Genomic DNA, 16347 nt, shown 5'->3' on the forward strand with positions numbered 1-16347 from the left:
TGCACATACCCAATTTTACTCCTGCAGCTCTGAAAGCTTTGGGATTCCCTGTCAAAATGTATTCATTTCATTACCTCTCTCATTGTTTGAGATGCCTCTGTAACCTTTTTGCTCCCTAAATTCTATTTACCTATTATCTCATGTGTTTTGCTTTTTCTGACATCCACCCCTTAAAACACCTCAAGAGAAAACAATATTAAATGGACTTCATAATACAATGCCATTGCTTGCTTAGCATCACCAATGCTTTCAAGGCTCTTACTCAAGCAGAGCTTTGTAATTTTGCTCAGGTGCTTATCTCGACTTTGAAAATAAAGCTGTCTTGTTCACAGAAGAGCTAGGATGACCAATCAAAGATCTGTACCATGTCATTGCCAATTGAGTTTTGAAACTTACACTCAACAACAGTGTAACAGCAATTTCAAAAATAATGGAAACAAAATACTGCATCTGATGTATCACTCTTCTGTCATCTCCAAAAATTCTTGGGCACATTTTCTAAAAGAGCTTTTACAGCCAACACACGTGGAGAAGCAATTAACAGTACTCGCTGCTGCCATTTTAGGAATCAATGGAATTCCACTGCAACATTTCCAATATTTACTGTTTCTGTTGAAAATGAAAGCATTCTGATTGTACTTCTCTGGAATTAAGGATAGTCAGTTTCAGCTGAGCTGGCAGGAAAACTGCTACTACAAGGAGTTACTGGTTACAAATTAGGGAGAATTTTTACTTAAATTCCACAAACCTTGTTCCAAACTTTAACACAGCATGCTTATGTTAACTGATGACACAGAGCAGACCAAGTTTGGTGCAAACTCGCTCAAGGTCAATGGTCTCCCAGCACTAAGGCAAGATTTATAAACGAGGAATAGTCACATGAGCAAGAGCCAAGCCAAAAGCAGAAGGAAAATTTTCCACTTTCAGGAAAGTAATGTGTTGTAATCATGCATTTTCCTACAAAGCATTCCTGACGTCGGAAACTTCACATTGGAAGCAGGTAAGTGGAAAAATTGTTTTTGTACCCTGGGAGCAGGGTGGGCATTTTACTTTGAAATGACAGTGAAAGGCAAAATAACTAATATTAACAATTATTCATAATTATTACTAAAAATTAATACAAAATTCATTAACTGTAGAATACCAATAAAGCTCCCAATAATAATTTCTATTGTTACCTATTCTCTGTGGGCTTTGAGGCCTCTGCTCATTTGCATGTAACCTGTAAAGCAACAGACACGTTAAATCATGCAAAATCTTCCACACCCAGTCAACGGGCTCATTCCAGGAACTCAACACAAAACATTTTAATGCAATAGTCTGAAGGTAGCAGTGGGAGGATTGCAACATTAACACATTCAATGCTGGCAATGCTGGTGATTCCTGTGTTCACCTGAGTGATGCATTTCTCAAAAAAATAATTTCATACCTGAATTCCGCTGGAGCCTTTCTCACTCTGCCATTGCCAGATCAAAACGAACACCAAACAAATCCTGACCTAGACGTTGCTAGCGTGGTGAAGCTTGTAACAAGTCTTATCATTTTGTTTTAACCTCAACTTTTGAACTGACTTACTTTTTTTTTGCACCATAAATTGCTTAGTACTTGTTTAACCACAATTGCGCATCTGGATCCAATTGTAAGGCAGGTCACATCATCTATCTCACAGATCAATGGAAGGTAAGTGTGGAGAAAGAAACAGCTAAATAACTTCTATTCATTGACAGGAGATGTGTGTTAAAGGCAAGGCCAGACAGCAGTTAAGAACCTACCACCTAACAGTGGGTCTGGAGTTACATGTTAAGAAACCAGGCAGGGACAGCAGTTTCCTTCCCCAAGGGACATCACGAAACAAATAGATTTTTCTGAACAATTCATAATTTCAGATTATTTATTTCTATTGAATTCAAATCCCATCAAGCGCCATAGATGGATTCAAACCTACAACACTATTTGGATCTCTGAATTAACAGTCTACCAAGAATACAAGCAGACCATTGTCTCCATCCAACTAAGATTAGTTAAATTGCAAATTAATTAGACATAGTAAAATAACACCTAAAGGAAAATAAGATGAATTGAAATGATTAAATTTGAGGAATCTGTCAGAATAATTTACACCTACCTACGGAAGTGAATCAACGTAGTTACACTTTTTCTCTTTCTGAGCCTCCAAGGTTGAGTTTCATGCCAGCAATCATGCAAATAACATGATTTTGACAACATCTACTACCACTCCTAAGTTCCTGTGATAACAGTCATTCACATTCACGGCCCAAATCTAGAATCTGTACGGCCCTCTTTGAGAGGCCATGGCGCCATCCTTCCCTAATCCGATAAATCCAATAGCAGAGCATGTAGGAGCTCAGAACTTTACAGCAGGAATAAGCCCATTCAGCCCTTTAAACCTGGTCTCCCACCAATAAGATCATGGCTGATCAACTCTAGTATTCTGTCTGCGCCCCTTAAACCTTGACTACTTGGTTTATCAAAAATCAACTTAAGCAAGCCATGAATAAATGTAATGACCTAGTTTCACTTGTTTTCTGGGAAAGACACTGTTAACAGGGTCATAATGAGAGGCATTGGAAACTCACCATTACTGTCCATCTGTTTTCAGAGTCCTGCCTTTGGTTATCAGAAGAAATTGTTGCATCAGTGTGAAAGTGCTTTTTAAACAGAAAGTGGCTGACATGTGGACAAACTTGTTCTGATAGTTCCTTTTACAAATAGATTGATTTATACTACTGAAAATGTATTGGAGGTTTCATGCTTCAGGAAGTTACAGATCTCCAGCTACTTAATTTCTCAGCTTAAGGCAGAACCACAGGCGAGAAATCTCTCCCATTACTTCCCTATAAAGTTACCAGTGATTATATCAGTGATGTGAAAAATCAATATTTTAAATAACTGACCGTACAAAATAATTAGTTGACATTGCCTTTAGTGTGCCATTATTAAAACACACTGCCTACTGTTTTAATGGAAATAATAGTAATTTTTGTACAGAAAGTTGAATTGAAAAATATCTGACAGATGAAGCGATAGAATTTTGCTTTTAGAATGTAACTGTGGAAAGGGGGCAGTGGGAAACAGGAATCACTAGGTGCTGCAGCAGATTGGTTGCAGTATCCTTGTCTCTGGGATCTGGATCAAGTTCAATCCAGTACAGATGGATAGGGTGAACCACTTCTCTATCTGTTCGCTGTAAAAATCTGTGCTGAAGCAACATTGGTTCCTTTCAATATCTTTTCTGCTGGGTAAGGACTGGCATTCAAACCCGATTCCAAAGTGTCAAACAATGAGGCCACAAAGATGGTTGGGGCTTGGTAATGGGTCCATTTTTCACTGGCACACTGTGTTGTGGAACAAGAAATGTTTCTTGTAGCCCAACCCCAATTATGGTGATGATCCAGCCAGTGGACACACACAAGTTCAGAACTATCTACAACTGGACAGTGCCACCACAATCTATTTGGATTCACTGGCTCCCCACAGGTAAATAACCGTCTACAACCAGTTTGTGTTATATTCAGGAGCCAAAATAATTCAGAACCAACGTGAGACATTACTTTTCATAACTGGGCTAAAAAGTCCTCTGTCTTCTCCGCAGTCCTTTCGGCTTCCTTGAAAATGTTGGGATATGGCCTAAAGAGGTCATGGCATCCATCAAGTAGTGGGAGAATTGCATAGCTAAAATAACATGACATGACATTCACTCTCAATCCTGGACAAGAATTTGGTCATCCGAAGGAAAAGAAACTCACAGCTGCTATATGCAGTCCAGTGCATACCATATCTTAGCCAGCACCAAGACAGTCAGCTGACCCATTTTCCATTTTATCATGAAATTGAGAATGAACTGTCTGGACAGAGTCACATCTGGTGGGGGTAAAAGGAAGGAGATTTTATAAACAATGTTACCCTCATCCTGATGGCTAGCAGTTATGTTCACCTGTATCAAGCGATGCAGATATCACTAATTCTCTATGATTTATAGTGAGTGAATGGGTATACACTTGCCATATCCTGGCGTGAGGGACATGAAGGGCCATGTTGGCGTGAAATTTGCTTTATACCTCTACCTGTCCTCAGGATAAAAGTCCCAGGCCTTAATATTTTAAACTCCCTTCCAATTCATACCTCTTCATCTTTAGAGATTCAAATTCCACCCCAAGGTTATGGTGTTATCTGTTTTCTGTATTGAAAAGGATGGGTCTGATCAGATTGCCATATGAATGCCCCATTCAGTTTAACTGTGCTGTAACACCTTTCCCTTGTGGAAAATTTTGTGCAGAGAAAGACCTTTTACCATAATTTCATTAGATAGTGGTCAGCAATTAGTCTCTATTGAGCAAGAGTCCTGGGAATTGTGATGAATGGTTCCCAGTAAACTGCCAAATTTATTTGGCAAAATGTCTCATTGGGAGAATGTCCAACCTACACTAAGATGTAAATTGATAGATGGCGAAAAGGGTTCTTCCCATGAGGTCCTTCATTCATACCAACTGTCTCAGACCCAGATCAATTGTCCTCCAAGTTGGCAGCAATGGGGAATGTGCATTTCCAATGATCGTCTGGGAAAAGGTACAGAAGTTCTGTTGAGATTCATCTCCAGCAGCTCCAAAAGAAAACAATCTGCATCCTTTATGAGAGACAGTAAGAACTGCCAATGGTGGAGTCAGAGATAGCAGTGCGTGCAGCTGGATGCACACAGCAGGCCAGGCAGCATCAGGGGAGCAGGAAAGTTGATGTTTCAGGTCAGGACCCTTCTTTGGAACTGAAGGGGCACAGCAGGCCAGACAGCATCAGGGGAGCAGGGAAATTGATGTTTCGGATTATCTCTGCATTATTTGTGCTATTTCTGGGCTGCAGACTTAGATCAACATCATCTGTGACCAGAAGACAATTAACTCAGTGAAAGATGTTCTTTGGTCTACCCAAAAGAAAGAAATTGCCCATGATGGCCTATGATTGTTAAAGCCTTGCAAATTTCAAAATCCAGAACATCATTTTGAGGATGCACTGAAGTAGTATGAGACTATGATCACAAATGCGAACCAATCCATTTTAGAGCCATCCCAGCATATTGCACCAAGGTTTGGAACCTTTGGAACCACGTCTATCAGAAAATGTATGATGTAGTGTAAATATAGATAAAACTGTCATTGATATAGACAGACTTGAGTCTGTCATGTACTATGCTTCACCATAATGATTTGTATTATACTCTGCAAATTGTCATATTGTGTTACGTAAGTTGACAAATTTTACGAATGAACAATTTAAATTTATAAGTGTTTTATTTATCGTGTGTATTTTTTTTGTAAAAGCAAAGTCATTTGTGTGCTCAGGGAGTTCACAAATGCTCAAATAAATGATCCTACAAGTAAACAAAACACAGGCTAATAACAATGATGGCAGACTATAGTCCTAATTGTCATCACATTTACCGAGAAGCAGCTGGCACAGGAGCATTATTATCAGGAAAGATAAGGATTGTAGAAACATTGGGAAGAAAATGATTTTCTTTTGGCTCAATTGAAAGAAAAAAAATCTTGCACATTCTAATGAGTAAGTAATGATTACTTACACGCAGCTAGTATTGAGCCATTCTTGAATACTTTGTTGCTTATGGCTTCCTAAGGGAGCACAAAATTGAAGATAAGTAGTGATCAGAAAGATTAAGCCATACAATTCACTTCATCCATCCCTCCATAGTGGCATCAAGTTTGCTATGATAATACCCTGCCCAAGTTTCCTTCCACACTTTGATCATACTTTGAACAAAAAAAGTTCCTGATGGCAATCTCAATTATATCTTTAATTAATTTAGTTTAGCTAGTTAATGATAAAGCAGTTAAAACTAAAACCGTTACAATACCAGTGTATAACAAGGTGTAGACCTGAATGAACACAGCAGGCCAAGCAGCATCAGAGGAGCAGGAAAGCTGACATTTCGGGCCGAGGTCTCGACCTGAAACATCTGCTTTCCTGCTCCTCTGTTGTTGCTTGGCCTGCTGTGTTCATCCAGCCGTACACCTTGCTATCTCAGATTCTCCAGCATCGGCACTTCCTACTACCTCTGTAACAATACCAATGTATGTTTGATTAAAAAAAAGAAAGTAGTGCAAACCAGAACATTTGAACTATTTTTAAAGAAATTTACAGGACTCTAAGACATTTAATGAAATGCCAAAATTGTGCTGGCAAAATGAGAATATCTTGTCCCCCTAGCATTTACTTCTTTACCTTTTGTCCAGAGCTTGATCGCAATGTGGAATGAGATTCTGTCTTTCAACTGGCCAGTTTTAACCTAATAATTGTAGTTTCTTAACCTCAATATGCTGCAAGTGGTAAATTGACATTGCAGATAGAATTAACACTTAATTTGTTCCATGAAAAATAGAATCATTCAGTACCTTCCCTTTCTCCTTGAGTACCATCGGGCAGATATGCTCATATGGCAGAATGCCCAAAGGGAGATTCTGTTGTTTGAACAAATGTCAAGCTTATGGCATTAATGGCATTAGCTCCAAGTTTGAGACCTTGTTGACTTTTCACTCAAATTTGTTCAAATTTTAAATAAGGTATTGGAATGTAAGGCAAATTATAGTAAAGGTAAACAAAACTGATAAACTCACATCAATATAAAGAATTGAAGTATTGAAAAATAAATTAGTTTCACATTTGCTAAGCTTGTGTCTTTACCAGTTTTTGGAATTGTCCTCAACTATCAATTTCCTCATTGTCAATGAAATATTAGCAAGGCCAAACTGATTGTCTTTGGACCCCACCATAAATTCTACTCCTTAGCCATCAACTCTCGCTATCTCGATCTCTCACTGGTTACCACCTGAGGCTCAAACAGACTGTTCACAATCTTGATATTGTATTTGACCTAGAGATGAGCTTTTAACTACATTTACACGCTACCATTAAGATAATTTATTTTTTACCAGCACAATATCACTAGCTTTGTGGACCAGACCTGACCACCTCAAATGATGAAGAGTCTAGACCCGAAACGTCAGCTTTTGTGCTCCTGAGATGCTGCTTGGCCTGCTGTGTTCGTCCAGCTTCACACTTTGTTATCTTGGATTCTCCAGCATCTGCAGTTCTCATTATCTCCACCCCCAACCCCCTAGCAAAAACTGCAACTGATAAACTAAGAAACTCAAAATCCTGATTCTGTGAGAGCTTGACCACCCCTATTCAGGCTGCCTCCATTGTTCCAACTTTTAAAAAACAACCCAAAGCCTGACAAGTTGTTTACAAGTTTTCAATAGTCATCTCTACACTTCTGTCTTAAAACCATTCTTTTTTTAAAAAAAGGATAAAATAGACCCTGTTAAAGCCATAGTCTCATCACACTAGACACTGCAGTGTCTCAGCACATCTGCTGCCAAAACCTTAACTCATGCTTCTGTCACCTCTGGATTTGTCAACTTGAAAGTACTCCTGGAGGCATCCCAAATTCTATCCTTCATTACGCTGTGTTCGTCTCAATCTGTGATATCTATGTTCTAATATACAACCTTGGCTTTTGTGCTTAATAGCTGACATAAACTTCCCATTATGCAACAACAGACTTTTTAAAAATTCTCCTCATTTTCAAATCTCTCAATAGTCGGGTCCTTTGTGATCTACATAAACGTACTCCAATCTACAATCCTGGTGGAAATCTTTGCTTCTCTAATCCTGGCCTCACAATTGTAATTGTTTTATCATTAGCTGCTGTACTTTCAGCTGCCGAGGCTGCATTGCCAAGGAACAAGGGTCAAATGACATCTTAAAAATAAAGGAATTTACATCAAAAATTTATTTTTTGGTACGCTGACAGAAAATAAAGCACATTGCTTAAACGAGATAGCTTCTAAGAGCATAATGGTTGATTCCCTTCATGACAATGTGAACTGATGAATAAGAAAATACACACACTTAAAATTTACATTCTATGACTTTTTAGTCTTACATTAGCATGCAAGCACATTGCCAGTTCTGATACCATTCAGATAGAAGAATATTAGACCACAATTCTTGTTATCTCCTTTGAAGATGTATTTGACTTAGCAAAAATAATTGTCACCGAAGATCCATCTTATCTTCATTACAATTGGCAGCTCTTTCACCCAATATGAGAAATCAAAAAAGGAAGGTTTAGTATGAATACAAAATGTTCCACAATTCATTATATAACCCCAAGTATTTAATGTAAGTATATGAACATGCTTGGAAACAATTGGATTTTCATTTTGTATGTAGAGTCTTACACAGCCAGGGATTAAAACAATATAACTATGGTATTTAATCAATATCCACTCCTTTCTAAAAATCACTGAAACATGCAAATTTTACTACTCACGTTCTTTATTAGAAATAAGAAAAGCTATCTCTTCCTCTTCCAGATTGATGGTTTATGCTTTTCATGTAAACACTAAATTGCACATTTGCTAGTTTGAAAACTTTTGTGTGTTTTAAAGTTCACACTGTCTCACCGTGTCTTCTGTATCAATAACTCAAAAAACCTAACTGCTCTTCCCTTTTGGTCAGGGAGTAATTACTGAGGAGTTTAATTTGAATACTTACAATGTCTGGGAAAATTGCAATCTGACTGATTAAAAATAAGAGATTATCAGGAAGAAGATAACAATCTCTACTGGCTATTATCCTTTGGGTAAAGTATGATCAGTCTCAATTACATGTCCTGGAATTCTGATTCCCTGTACCTGATGTTGAGGGTAGTTAATCAGGAGGTAGACTTAATCTACTGTTGCCTCAAAAAGGGGCGAGCATTGTACTACATCACAATATGTTATTTGTTCTTTCAATAAACCTTTTTGGCTCCCCTTCCTCCTTCAGGAAGCTACTTTTTTTAAACCTATCCTTCTGACCCAGCTCTTGGACCTCTGCCTTACTTGTACCCTAACATGCCAAAGAGCAGCATTGTCAAAAAAGCAAAGAATAATTGTACAATCTTGCAAGAATCACCAGTATACAGTGAATCAAGATAAATTTTCCACTCAATTGCACTACATACATTAATACCACAAATTAAGAAAATCTATGATGAAAACAATCATCATCAGATTAAAACTCATTTTAACATGTATGAGTGTAGATTCATTGTTATTATTATTGTCATCCCCTTCCTTAGAGGTATCTTTTTGATGTGTCATTTCAGAGACTCTGCCTTTTTTGCTCTGGACAACAAATCACATAATGACACTTCGAGTCAAACCTAAAGCACCATTTCCATGGATATTCCTAGGATTCATTCACTTTTATTGTTGCTTACGTGGGTGAAAAGGCAATTAAGGAAGTGGTTGAAGATGGTTAGATGTGGGACACTTCTCTGAACAAATCTGGCAAAGATGCCCTGAGGCACAAATGATGACTTCCAACAACCGCAATCATCTTCCTTTCTGCTGGGTAACTAGGAAGCTGATGCTGGAATTGTATGAAATATTGGTCAAGCCAGGGCTACAGTGTTGTGTGCAAGTTCTGGAATCCACATTACAGGAGTGAGGTGACAGCACTGGTCCAGGTCCAGAGGAGATGTACCAGGATGTTACCAGGTCTCAGCTCTGAAGATAGAATGGACAGACTGGGGTTGTTTCCCTTAGCGCAAAAGGTGATTTAGACGGGGCATGGTTGAGATGTACAGAATTATGACAGGTATAGATAAGATATACATGTAGAGACTTAATGGAGGAAATCAATGACCAAGGAGCATAGATTTAAGTTAAAGGGTAGAGGGTTTAGAGGAGTTGTGAGGAAAATCTTTTTCACTCAGATGGTGATGGCAGTCCAGAACTCACTGCTTGTAAGGATGGCAGAGGCAGAAACTCTCATAACATTTATATAGTATTTTGATATGCACTTGCTATGTCAAGCACAAGGTTATGGGCCAAATGTTGAAAAACAAGATTAGAAGAGTTGGATGGTTGTTTTTGATTGGTGTGGACATGATGGGCCAAAGGGCCATTTTCTGCCTCATAGATCTCTGTGACTTTATCACTATGTAGGACTCCAGCGAGTGGAGGATTTGCCTGCTGATTTCCATTTAATATAATTTTATTTGGACTGTTTGTTGTCTCACTTGGTCAAGTACCATCCTGACATCAAGGGTAAATAATGTCTCTAATCACCTCATAACTAGAATTCAGCTCTTTTATCTATGTATGAATAAAGGGTGTACTGATATCAGGAGCCAAGTGTCCCTAGCAGAATCTAAACTGAACATTGATGAGCATGTGCTATCGTGATTGTATTTCTTGGCTTATGAATGATTGAGGGTAGATTGATGGCTTGATCATTTGTTACATATTTTGAGGACAGTCATACCAAGGGAAATCTCCTATATTTTTGCATAAATGCAATTTTTTGTCGCTATATTGGAACAGCTTGGCTAAAGGCACAGCTGGCTCCAGAACAGAGGTCTTCAGAACTACTCCTGGCATGATGTCAGGTCCCATGATCTTTGCTGTGCATTTGGCCATTTCTTGATATCAGATGGAACAAATCAAACTAATGGAAGTCTTGTCTCTGTAATGATGTGGGCATCTGGTGGAGGCCAGGATGGATTTTGACTCAACAATTCTGACTGAAGATAATTGCAAATGCTACAGCCTTCTATTTTCCACTGATGTGTGGGGCTCCCCCTATTTAAGGACAGGAATGGTGACGGAATTTTCTCCTCTGGTTTATTGTTTAGTTGTCCACTACCATTTGTGGTTGGATGTGGTAGACTTAGAGAGCTTTGAAGAGATCTGCTGTCTGTGGATGATTTAACTCTATGTATTACCTAAATTACCAATATACCGATAACAGTAATATATTTGTCAAGACTTGGTACATTAGATGAAGAACTTGCTCCCACATTATTCCCTGACATTTATTAACAGGAACACCCTAAATCACTTACCATGCTTTGTATGGAGAGAGATAGACATATCATCCACTACAGTTTCTGATGAATTTCCATCCACGACTGTCCACGTATCCTTCATTGATGCTTGAGTTATCCTCTTTGACTTGTCAAGGTTGCTGAGCACTGATGGATGAACTGAGATTGAAGCCATTTTCTTGATAGCTTGGAATCTTCAAGCAGCAATTAGCCTGCAAAATATGACAAAAAGATCTTAGTTAATTTTTGCAAGAACCATAAAAAAAGCAGCCCAGTTTCAGGGATCACCTTAGCCAGATGTTGGATGACATTTTTAATCAGCTGAGATATTTACATTTAGTTTGCATTTTGTGTAAGAGGCACTGGCTCTATGGAAGAGCATTAACCATATATGTAGAGCCAGATAGAAAAGAAATCCCTCTCCAACATGTGTTGCCTACAGCCTTCTCCACCAACACAAATTTCTCATGGGTGACAAATCATTGGAGATGTATGTGAAATTCTAGCACATTCCACAAACAAGTTGTCCTTTAGTCTCCAGACAAAGTAAGTACCAAATACTCTTTGATTCAGACACAGTGATGTATTTCACTGAGAACTATACCATCACAATGTTTATTCATAAACAAATGAGATCAAAATTTTTGAAGGCAAATAAAGTTGGTGTCATTTTGATATCTTAAAACTAAAATTTGAGTAAATCCAATGAGGTCAAATTTCAGGTATCAATGCTGTTCTGTTCTTCGCTGGCTGTAATCATTATAATTTCTGGTTGGCTTAAGGATGTTATCAGGTCATAAAGGTACAAAAGGAAGCCAATTGGTCCACTGAGACTGCGCTAGCTCACCAGCAATCCAGTCGGTCCCATTGCCTTGCTCTACGCCCACAGCACAATAAATTTATTTCTCCCAAGTACCCATCCAGTTACTGTTAGGAATCATTATCATCTTCTCTTCCACTACTTTAGGCATTGAGTTCCAGGTCAGTCCCTACCAATCTGTGCCTAAGACATTCTTCCTTACATTACTCTGTATTTACCTGAATGTTACTGTTGGATCCTCGTCCTTATTCTACAACTAACAGGACTAGGTTCTCATTGACTACCTTATCTAAACCTCTCGTAATCTTGTACAATCTAATTTTTCCTCAACCTCCTTTGTTTCAGGAAGAACAAACCTTCTACAGGTTGGCCTTGTGGTTAAAGTGACTGGAACCATTCACAATTACTCTTGTGCACCACCTCAAGAATGTTTGCGTTTACCTAAAGTTAAATGACCAGAACTAGATGCTGTGCTCTAATGGGGCCTCTCATTATGAGTCTTTGAACTCCATTTTTCTCTCCACAGATGTTGCCAGACTTGTTGAATTTCTGTCGCACTTTCTGCTTTTATTTGAGAGTTTTATAAAGGTTCAGAATGAGCTATTAGTTTACATGCTCAATACCTCAGCTTAGCTGTCTTATTAGTTGGAAGACAATAGATGGATCAATAGCATGATAATACCTTTCTTGCTTCTGAATCCTAACCAATGGATTCTCTCATTGCTTCCCTGGTGATGATGACGTAGAAGTTCTCTTGGTTAAAGGTTGTTGAGGTACAGTTAACTAACCATCCATCAAGTACCCATCTTATACTTTATCATTCAGACACTAAATCAGCAAAGGCATTTACAAGGCAATTAATGACAGAAAGCATAAGCTTTGCATGCATTACTTGAAGTATTGTTGAAACAAGTTGTTATGAAATGGCTATTTGTTGGTGGCATCTATTGAACGATTGTGGCCAAGAAGATTCCTGAAGAAGTTTTCAGGGATATTGGAACCTGATGAGTCACTCGGGGACAGGTTCAGTTGCCAAAAGAACCAAATGACAAAAGCCTTTTTCCCTGATAACTTCTTAGGGTCTGAGAGGGTGGGAGAGGTATTCATGGGTTTTCAAAAGGTAATTGAATAATTGTTCAACAGTTGGGTGGCAAGCAGAGTCATCTGATCAAGCTGAGTGTTTGTCCATTTCCACAAGAGGCTGTAAAGGAAAAAGCGCATTAACTTAGAATAAAACTTCCTGTCTACAAAGTTATGGTGATACATACATTCCAATATTCCTGGGATACATGGATAATCTACTCCAGACACAGGGCAGCACGGTGGCTCTGTGGTTAGCACTGGTGCCTCATAGCGCCACGGACCCAGGTTCAATTCCACCGTCGGGCGACAGTGTAGAGTTTGCATATTCTCCCGGAGTCTGCATAGGTTTCCTCTGGGTGCTCTGGCTTCCTTCCACAGACCAAAGATGTGCAGGCTAGGTGGGTTCGCCATGCTCAATTGCCCATCGTGTTCAGGGATGTGGAGATTAAATGGGCCATAGGGGGATGGGTCGGTGTGGGCTTGTTGGGCTGAAGGGTCTGTTATAGGGATTCTATGACACAATAAGCAATTGGACAGGTTCCACATTTGATGGCTTTGGTTGAAATACCCAATAGTTCAAGGGAAGAACTATCACCAACCATCCTCTCAGATGAAGGGGCGTGCAGAACATATGACTAATGATAAAATCCCTCTATGACTTTATGAACATGTATTGACAACATAGACTTGGACAGCAGTTGTGAAGCACACCAAGATTAAGTTTCATGGATTCCTTGAAGGTGAATCTCAGAGAATATGGATGCCCACCAGAGAGGGGAATACTAATGAAAGAACAAGATAAAAAGCATTCTTAAATAGTGCTGTTGCTTCCTTTGAACAACAAAGGACTAAAGGCAAGATAGAAAGGCTCGGCAGTCTCAGGAAAATCAGACTATTTACTCATGCCAGCACTACTGAAAGATATGTAGGTCTATGATCTTATTCTACATTATTATTAGAATGTACACTAAATGGTAAAATGTACAGTAACATCACCAAAGTCCTGCCAGATCATGGATTTGCTCTCTCATCACAGATAATTGGTGGTGGTTTCACCAAAGAGTTACTATGCCTCAGGCAAAGGGAGAGATTGAGAAGGAGGGTCCTTCATGCTAATGTCAGCTCATTCTGGAATTAAACCCATGCTATTGACAGCACTTTTTATCAGAAACCAGCCACAATAAATGACCCAGAAATGGCCAGCTTCAATAGCAGTGATGGGGGCAATAATGATGGCTGACCCATCTGCAGTCCACCACCTACGAGGCACAGAGAGGAAGTGTGATGGAGCACTGTTCATTTGCCTGCATCAGCGATATCCTTCACCTCAATACCATTTGACACAAAAGTGTACAGTTGTACAAGACCTTATCCACTTGAACTCTTTAATCATCCACTCAACCGTGCTCAGTGGTTACAGGGTACACAAACTCCAGATGTGCTGCAGCAACTTACTAAAGATTCACTAACGCTAACTTCCAGTTCTTCGAATTCAATGACTCAGAAGCATAAGAGAAACAAATAGATGGAAATACCACAACCACAGTTCCTACCCCCAAATGACAGCATCCTAAGTTGAATACGTAATCACAATGTCTGCATCATCACTGAGTTAATATCCTTGAATTTGTTAACTGAAAGCAGTGCAGGGCAGCTGTGTAAAACTGAGCGGCCGTGCATCAGTCCAGCATTTGCGAATTTTGTAGGTGATATATTTATACTGTAACTGTTACAGGCTGCCAGTCTGATCGAACTGCTGGAGATTTTCTTCACAATTTGGCCAAGTTCCGCACTCACTCCAAATGGCAACTCAGAATTTGTTTAGCGACAATCCCTCAACGCATGAATCAAAAATGTTTTATTTCCCAGACTGGAAGCTGAGTCCTATTCCAGTGATACCTTCCAGTGCTGTGAAATCTATATTAATTCAATTTTTCAATGACCTGAACACCTAGTGGTGTTGGCGGTGCTGCTGAGTTATCGCAGTAGTACAGGCACTGAAATGCTGGTGAGACTCAACAAGCTTCTGTTCTGAAGAGGAGTCATACTGGGCTTGAACGTTAACTCTATTTCTTTCCCCATAGCTGCCACCAGACCTGTTCAGTAGCTCCTACATTCACTGTGTTTGTTTTGTATTACCAGCATCAGCAATATTTTGTTCATTACACAAAGGCATCCACATTCAGTGAAATCTGAAATATGCGACGGCTCCTGGAGATCTCAGGACCTTTGAATACTGTAGAACTATTTAATTCACAGAAAACCATTCCTGGTAACAACAGCAGTGAGAGGTGGGCAGTGAAACCAGACTGATTTTTATAAATGACCTGGATGAGGACGCAGAAGGATGGGTTAGTAAATTTGCAGACGACACTAAGGTTGGTGGAGTTGTGGATAATGCGGAAGGATGTTGCAGGTTACAGAGGGACATAGATGAGCTGCAGAGATGGACTGAGAGGTGGCAAATGGAGTTTAATGCAAAAAAATGTGAGGTGATTCACTTTGGAAGGAGTAACAGGAATACAGAGTACTGGGCTAATGGTAAGATTCTTGGTAGTACGGATGAGCAGAGAGACCTCGGTGTTCATGTACATAAATCCCTGAACGTTGCCACACAGATTGATAGGGTTGTAAAGAAGGCGTATGGTGTGTTAGGTTTTATTGGTAGAGGGATTGAGTTTCGGAGCCATGAGGTCATGTTGCAGCTGTACAAAACTCTGGTGCGGCCGCACTTGGAGTATTGCGTACAGTTCTGGTTGCCACATTATAGGAAGGATGTGGAAGCATTTGAAAGGATGCAGAGGATATTAACCAGGATGTTGCCTGGTAAGGAAGGAAGGTCTTATGAGGAAAAGCTGAGGGACTTGAGGCTATTTTCGTTAGAGAGAAGAAGGTCAGGCGGTGACCTAATAGAGACATACAAGATGATCAGAGGATTAGATAGGGTGGACAGTGAGAGCTTTTTCCCTTAGATGGAGATGGGGACATAGCATGAGGGGACACAGCTTGAAATTGAGGGGTGAAAGATATAGGACAGATGTCAGAGGTAGGTTCTTTGCTCAGAGAGTAGTAAGGGCGTGGAATACCCTGCCTGCAACAGTAGTAGACTCACCACGTTTAAGGGTATTTAAATAGTCATTGGATAAACATATGGATGATAATGGAATAGTGTAGGTTAGATGGGCTTCACTTTGGTTTCACAGGTCGGCGCAACATCGAGGCCCGAAGGGCCTGTACTGTGCTGTAATGTTCTATGTTTCTATGATTCTATAACTGGAAATTTCTTATGAGGAAATGGCTAAACTCCATTGGATTCTAGGAGAATAAGAGGCAGCTTGATTCAAACTCGTAAGATCGTGGCTGGTCTTGACAGGGTGATGTGAATTGAATGTTTCCTTTTGTTGTGGAATCTAGAAACTTGGGAACATTGTTTAAAAATAAGGGGTCACCCTCTTCAGGCAGAGATAAAGGAGAATTGCCTTCCCCACAGAAGGCTGTGAATCTCTGAAACTCTCTTCCTCAAAAGTCAGTAAAA

The 16347-nt window shown here is 39.5% G+C and overlaps 1 protein-coding gene across 4 annotated transcripts in view; it reads right to left on the reverse strand.

Moving 5' to 3' along the window:
* The window catches only part of itprid1 (ITPR interacting domain containing 1), a 147488-nt gene that overhangs the window by 104562 nt on the left and 26579 nt on the right, over positions 1–16347 (reverse strand). For 3 of the 4 annotated variants that reach the window (XM_048529826.2, XM_048529827.2, XM_048529824.2), the window contains exons 2-4: positions 10928–11121; positions 5594–5642; positions 1179–1222 (exon numbers count right to left, since the gene is read on the reverse strand). In XM_048529826.2, coding sequence (XP_048385783.1) covers positions 1179–1222; positions 5594–5642; positions 10928–11084 — 250 coding nt within the window. In that variant the 5' untranslated portion in view covers positions 11085–11121. Of the gene's footprint in view, positions 1–1178; positions 1223–2597; positions 2653–5593; positions 5643–10927; positions 11122–16347 lie in introns of those variants that run through there. The other variant, XM_059646320.1, reaches the window with a different exon arrangement.

The sequence above is a fragment of the Stegostoma tigrinum genome, chromosome 5 (genome assembly GCF_030684315.1).
Source record: "Stegostoma tigrinum isolate sSteTig4 chromosome 5, sSteTig4.hap1, whole genome shotgun sequence".
Lineage (NCBI taxonomy): Eukaryota > Metazoa > Chordata > Chondrichthyes > Orectolobiformes > Stegostomatidae > Stegostoma > Stegostoma tigrinum.